At 38.6% G+C, this 7,042-nt stretch overlaps 1 protein-coding gene across 1 annotated transcript in view; it reads right to left on the bottom strand.

Annotated features, from left to right (window-relative positions):
• The window catches only part of dock2 (dedicator of cytokinesis 2), a 101,413-nt gene extending 94,614 nt beyond the window's left edge, over positions 1 to 6,799 (bottom strand). The window contains exons 1-8 of the mRNA XM_030105629.1: positions 6,603 to 6,799; positions 4,846 to 4,929; positions 4,515 to 4,555; positions 2,381 to 2,436; positions 2,202 to 2,298; positions 1,965 to 2,113; positions 1,622 to 1,757; positions 136 to 293 (exon numbers count right to left, since the gene is read on the bottom strand). Coding sequence (XP_029961489.1) covers positions 136 to 293; positions 1,622 to 1,757; positions 1,965 to 2,113; positions 2,202 to 2,298; positions 2,381 to 2,436; positions 4,515 to 4,555; positions 4,846 to 4,929; positions 6,603 to 6,645 — 764 coding nt within the window. The 5' untranslated portion in view covers positions 6,646 to 6,799. The remainder of the gene's footprint in view (positions 1 to 135; positions 294 to 1,621; positions 1,758 to 1,964; positions 2,114 to 2,201; positions 2,299 to 2,380; positions 2,437 to 4,514; positions 4,556 to 4,845; positions 4,930 to 6,602) is intronic.
• Positions 6,800 to 7,042: the final 243 nt, after the last annotated feature.

The raw sequence follows: 7,042 nt of genomic DNA on the forward strand, positions 1-7,042 counted from the left end.
AGAAAAATAAAGGCTTCATCTAAAACATAAGCTAAATCAGACACAGACATGAAACTGGAAGGTTTAAAATCATTCGCAAACATATATAAAGCATCTTGAGGGGCTGAATTCAAAGGGAAGAGGAAGAAGTGACACCTGATGATGGTCTGTTTGATGGGATCATAGAGCGACATGAAGAGCTCAGAGTCCTCGCCGATGCGACACACAAAGTTCCTGACAAAGACGTAGAGGCTGTGGGTGGGAGACGACTGGATCCGAGCGGAGATCCCACTGTGGTCTGTCTGGATGTTGGACTGCAAGACAGGATATTACTTTTGCTGGATAACATTGAGCGAGGATTAACAGAATAAAATGCCAACCAAAAGCGTTATTTTTTGGCAAAGACCAAAAAAATCTGTTTGGCTGGTTTGAGTGTTCATAACAAGGCGTAATTTATTCTAAAATGTGCCAGCTCCAGCCTGCAAATTCTGAATTCATAAGGAAGAGAAACAAAATTGCTGTGAAGTAGCATCATAATGGACTTATTCTCTTCCTACTGGTGAAGTCTCTACTGGAATAGAAATGCAGTTACATGATGTTGAAGGTCAAGCAAACACATTTATATGAACATATGTTTCCATCAGTGTTATCTTTGAAACATTATTGGCAAATTTCATGCAGCTATAGAATTATTCAACCGTTGTTTAGTTAGTTGAAGGACATTTTAATGCAAAGAAAGATGTGGGTTTGTTACTCTCACCATCAACACCCTGCCATGTCTGAGCTGACAAACCCACCATGTAAATGGAGCCAGGATATTAATGCAGCTCTGTGTTGATCACCGGGTTAAAAAAATATCATCTTTATGTCAAAACCTGATAAGTAAGGACATTTCTGTATTTATTTTCCTAACAGCACTCAGCAATTAACTTCATATCTCTGGAAAACCAGATGATTCCTCCTCAAAGCTGTAAATAACATGCATTTGTGGGATGAGCAGCAGAGCTGCAGATGTACCTTATTATCATCTGATTGAAGTTCTGACTTCAACCCCTTTGAGCACCTGTGGGATCGATTTGAGCGTACTGCTCCAAGAAATGATTATATTGCAAATACCGAATGTCTTGTTTTGTCAGACCGCAGTCATCTAATCCCTCAAACAAAAACTGTTGGGAAAAATGATTTGCCAATTTTGTATGTGCACAGACCATAAATGCAGCTCTGCTGCTCATCCCACAAATGCACATTCCTTACAAATGTTCCCCTATTTAATTTTTTTTTTAAATCAGGCGTTTCAATTGTATGACTTGACAATTTTGTGTGTCCAGAAGAATTTTTTCAAAGAAAAGAATTAACCTACTAAACACATGTTTTTTTCTCTGTTTTGCATGAGGATTATAAGGGTACAGGCATTTCTCCATCAAGCCAGTATTGATTCCCCAGTGATCAGTTCTGAGTAGCATGTTGATATCAAATTATAAAAGATTAAAGCTGCATCTGAGAAAAACATCTTAGCGAAGAGACCAAAACAGAGTCCAACCAGCCAAATAAATTCAGCTGCGATAACAACTGGCATCACATCAATGTTTCATTAGAGACTCTGTCTGCTGGGCTCCCTCGATCCCTCCCTGCTTTCTTGTACCTGCTCCTCTTTGATGCGCTCATTGATCTTGGCCGTGGCCTCCTCGTGAGCCCGGAAGAGACTGATGACACTGGCTCGCTCTGGGTCCAAGATGTTTCCATTCTCGTCTCGAACCACCTGGTCCAGCTCCAGGATCCTGGAGTAAGAATTGGCAGCATTAAAGGAAGGCGATCACAGTTAAAGAAACAAAAGAACAGAAACAATGACGGAGGAAAATATAAAAGTGAAAAATGAAATGTACAGAATATCGGAGGAAATTATTCGTCTTGTGTGGCAAAAGTCTGATTGGCAGACAAGGTTTCAGCATTAACGATAAGTCAATACCTAATAAACGCAGACTTACTTGTTGCCATAATCAATCTTGGAAGTAACTTTCTGTTTGAGCTCCTTGAATTCATCACTTGGCAGGGTGCCAGACAGGAGCTGAGAGCGCCACTCCATCAGCTCCCACATCAGCCTCTGGATCTGCTTCACACGCACCTCTTTATTGGCCTGGTGTTGGCAGGTAAATGTAGGTTGTTAAATTAAAGAGCCGTGCACACAGAGACAAGCAGGATGTGGTGAGGTGGTTAATCAGTACCACAAACAGCTGCTTCCAGATGCTGCCCCACTCCCTCAGAGTGGTGGTCACCTCCTTCACCAGAGGCATCTCTGCAGACACCACCACTTCTTCATTTCTGCATTTAAAGACACACGCAAGTGTGAAAGTGACACAAATTCTCATACTTCAAGCTAATACTTTATTTTTTCTTTACTCACCCTCGTTTCTCAATGATGACCTCTTTGAGATGGACGAAGCTGACTGGGAAGACTCCCTGGTGAGGAATAAATGTAGACATAACACCTTCTCAATGTTCCTCAAAACTGCAACGGAAATTCTACAGACAGTAGTTTGCAAAAGTATTCATACCCTTTGGACTTTTATACAGTTTGTCAGATTACAACCACAAACGTGAATGTGTTTAAATGGGGTTTTATGTGATATAGATCAGTGGTTCTTAACCTTTTTTCAGTGATGTACCACATCGATCCATTATTTTATTCGAGCACCCTCTAACCAGGACAAATTATTTCTGGTTGAAAAAAAAAAACAGATAAAAATATAAAATACAGCACAATGTCATCAGTTTATGATTTATTAAAGTAAAAATATTGCTCATTCGTAGTGATGTTTCTCGAACTATTTGTTTCAAAGATGTAAAAACATCTAACAACTAAAACAAATAATGATTCAATTATAAATGATAAATTATACATTTCCACACATAGAAGAAATCATTAACTTAAAGCGACGTCTTTAGGATTCAAATAGAGAACCATCTGGTTTCATGAACTTAATTCTGAACATGTAGGAGATGCCAGGTAGGGTCAAACCATCATGAAGGGAAACTGGGTTTATGAACATGAAATGGACGAGCCGACTTGATATGGAATTAGGTTTATAATTGTGCATCCTTTTTTTTATTGATCACTTATTGGTGAATTGTAGGTATTTTTTTTGTAATCTCATGTACCCCCTGACATACCTCCAAGTACCCCCATTAGAGAACCACTCATATAGACCAACATAACATGCTGCCTAACTGTAGAAGGAAAATTATACATGGTTTGTTTGTTTTGTTTTGTTTTGTTATACGAGTAACATACTACAAAGTATGATTTGCAAATATCAAATACAGGACAATCTCGATGGAAAATCTGATTGAGTCTGCAGAAGACTTGAGTTTTGGAGTACTTCCAGTAATACAACGACCCTAAAACATACAGCCTGACCAGATCAGCTAACTATGTGAAACATATGACCTGCAGAGTGAAACAGGACGCTAGAGTCAGGATTACTACACAGATGTAGAAATGTCTGTACAATAAAGATAATTTGTAGAATTTAACCACTTGTTCTGATTGTAATATGAACTAGTCTGCTAGATTTTAGAGCTCCAATAACATGAAACAAAATGTTGTTGGATATGTGGTTCTTTTATTAAAATTTACAGTTTGTAGCTTTTAATGTTATATTAAAGCGACACATAAGCCCCTGTCACACTGGCCAAAAAAACCCGTTTAAACCCGCTAATTAATCGGCTCCTCATGGCCGTGGGAAAGGGTTCACTCTGCATTAGACCCAGCCGGGTCTTTCAACCCTGCAATCGACGCGGCTTTTCAGCAGTTTTTTTGTGTGCAGGGTTCCTACCACCCTCCTCACAGCTGCTTAGTCCAAGTGAAAGCAATACTGATGCCCTCAGGCCGTGACAGAGGGGTCATTCAACTAGTTATAAGTCGATGTATCATCACAAAAGATATTAAAATGTTTTATTGAGCTTGAAAAGTTATCAAGTGTCGCTTTAAAGCTTTATCACAATAAAGCAAAGAGAGAGATTTCAAGTTCTATTTATTTATTATCATACTATAATTTACTGGAGATTAAACACTGCTCTATGTTAAAATAAAACAAGTTTGACACCTTTGGATTTGATCAAAGCATGGTGGTGCAGCGGTTAATGCTGTTGCCTCACCACAAGAAGGTTCAAATACCTCCGGTTTCCTCTCACAGTCTCAACAAGACTTAAATCTGTGATTGCCGCGAAAGGAAATTGTACTCTATTTTTACTTGGGGGGGGGGGGTAAGAATTTTAAAAAAGATGACTTTTGCACACAACACTACAATATAATACAATACAAAAACATGGTGTCATTTTCCTTCCACTTCACAATTATAGAGAATGTTGTGTTCATCAATCATTTAAAATCTCAATTAAAAAACATTCTCATTGGTGTTTATAATGTGACAACATGTGGATAAGTTCAGGAAGTATGAATATATTTGCAAGCCACTACATGAGTGATGATCTTTCTTTTAATATTAGTAAGTTGCAACATGCTTGCGGGGTCGTACCTGTTGAGTTTTGTTCCGCGTCAAATAACCTCTGTACCATCCTGAAAGACAAAACCAATCCAGGCCAAGGCCATCTCAACGTGAAGCAATGATCTGAGCAGCAAACTCAAATTGCAAGTTGTGGTGATAGTTGGTGTTTGTGTACTGGTATGAATCACATACTGTTTTTCAGAATCAAATTCTATAAAATGCTTTATAAAATATGGGATTCATTTCACTTAAATTGCATTTTTTAGCTGCTTCGGCACATTGTAGGTCTCACACACACACACACTCACACACTCACACAATGTAATGTGATTCTAATTTTTACTGCAATAAAAAGTCCTACCTTCGCAGACCTCCTGGATGTGGACTGTATCTCCCACTTCCAGGGAAAGATGTTCTTCTCTTTTGCCGACAAAGTTCCATTTCACTAAAGAAATACACAGTTATGGCATATTAATGGCAGTTTCTATGAAGGTCTGTTATGCAATGCATTATGAGAACATTCATGTGGCATTATAATGTGCTCTGAAACGTGTTAGAAATGCATATTAATAAACGACCAAAACAAAATATAAGAAATGTTAATCGGACATTATTCAGAAAGTGCTGACACCGTGAGCCATAAATTAACATGTCATTTATGTTTTCACAGTATTATTTTATCTAGGCTTTTCGGTACTCCTGTTTTTTTTATTTATGGCTTAATACAGCAGTTCAAATTACAAATCACACCTACACTTTTATTGGTATTATATAACACTATAAATGATAAAGTCATATTATATATGGTGATTTTAATGCTTTATAAACCTTGTTATAAGCCATGCTAACATTTCGTTAACATCATGAATTTGACAGCAACAAATGTTGCTGAAAATTAGCAACTGCATGGCAGAGACAAAGAGTGGGCAGAACTGGTGACAGCTCCTCTCTGCCACATTCCCTTTTGTCTGCCTTACATGCAAATTGGGGTGTTTAATCTGTGTCAGAAATGGTTTGGACATTATACAATTACAACAGCTACAAAATAACACCGATCTGACTTGAATTTTACGACCGTGACGAAAGTGGCAAATCATTTTGTAAACCAATGTGTACATAACAATAACCCGACCCGACTCTGAAAACTAGAGTGACATATGATACAGATTCACTCTGTTACATTGCCAGTGTTTTTTTTGAACAAGCACTTTCTACACTACTGAACTACACAGCTTGAACCGGGCGCCCTTCCTCCTTCCTTTACTTCCTGTGTTGTAGGCTGACACAGACCAGGAAGATAATCACTTTGAATAAAATACATAATAAATGTGAATATTGTTGCAAGAAGACTCGTGCATGTTGATTTTTCTTTATTTTTTCTTTATTGTTAAGGTGTAAAGGATAAGTACCATCTCCAATGGTTACCATTTACAATCTGACACTTAAACCGTACGTAACGATTTGTTGAATGTAACTGAGGAAATGACTGACAGCAACAGATTAGGGTTTCTGTTTTCTGGTTTTTTTACAGTCCATATGTACCACAAGTCAGAAATCTGTCTCTTTGACAAGTTTGTGGCTGCACTGCATATCTAGAGGCAACAGGCTGTGATCAGCATCGCCATATTAAACCCACGTTCAGCACAGATCGGACTGAAAGGTTGTGATTGCATAGTTGAAATTTTGTTCCTGACCAAAATTAAAACTCACTTGAAAGAAGTAATTCTAAATTTCATGAAACTTCAAGACTAACTTATCTTGAAGCTTTAATATCCATGTGCTGCATAATGTTTAATGCATATAAATCGCCGACTAACGGTTTCTCTTTTTTCCCCATCAGATGGAAATTCGCTCATAATGTCATTTCACATTCAGTGGCAGCTATCGCGAGTTTCAAAGCACTGAAGTTAAATGATGGATGTGATTATAGGATACTAACGTTGTTGGAGGCCTGTAGCACCTGCTCACATCCTGTTGGGCAGGAAATGATGGGCTGCTGTTTTTCTCATTTTGATTGATGGCGCAGGCAGCTTACAATCCCACTGGAGCAGTATAGCAACATGAATGCACCAACACAGACTCACACACAGAAAAATACTAAACGCAAGCTCAACTTACCGACTCCGTACCGCGCTGACGAGGTCGTCGTCCACGGAGCCATGCCTGCATGGAGTTTCTAAGCCCACTTTCCAGTGGGGAGAACGTTATTTTTCTGACTTTGACTCTATTCTCTCTCTCTCTCTCTTACTTCTGTATTTTTACTTTAAATGAAAACTGTAAAACCACCCCCTCTGCCTCTCTTCCTCTTCTGTCTCTTCTCTCTTCCTGCCTTCAAGCGGTTAAGAGGAAGTGGGTGAGCACAGCAAGGTGGACTCCCACAGAGCCTGTGCACAGTGTAAAGTCTCTACTTTGCCTAAATAAGCACAGTGTATATCTTCACTGACTAAAATAATAATGTAAAAAAAATCATAGGTGGCATTAGTTTCAGAAGATAAAAGGGGACTGAGAGCTGTAATGTCACTGCTCCTGTACGTACATGTAACACAGAAGGCAAATTG

This window comes from Salarias fasciatus, chromosome 2 (assembly GCF_902148845.1).
Source record: "Salarias fasciatus chromosome 2, fSalaFa1.1, whole genome shotgun sequence".
Classification (NCBI taxonomy): domain Eukaryota; kingdom Metazoa; phylum Chordata; class Actinopteri; order Blenniiformes; family Blenniidae; genus Salarias; species Salarias fasciatus.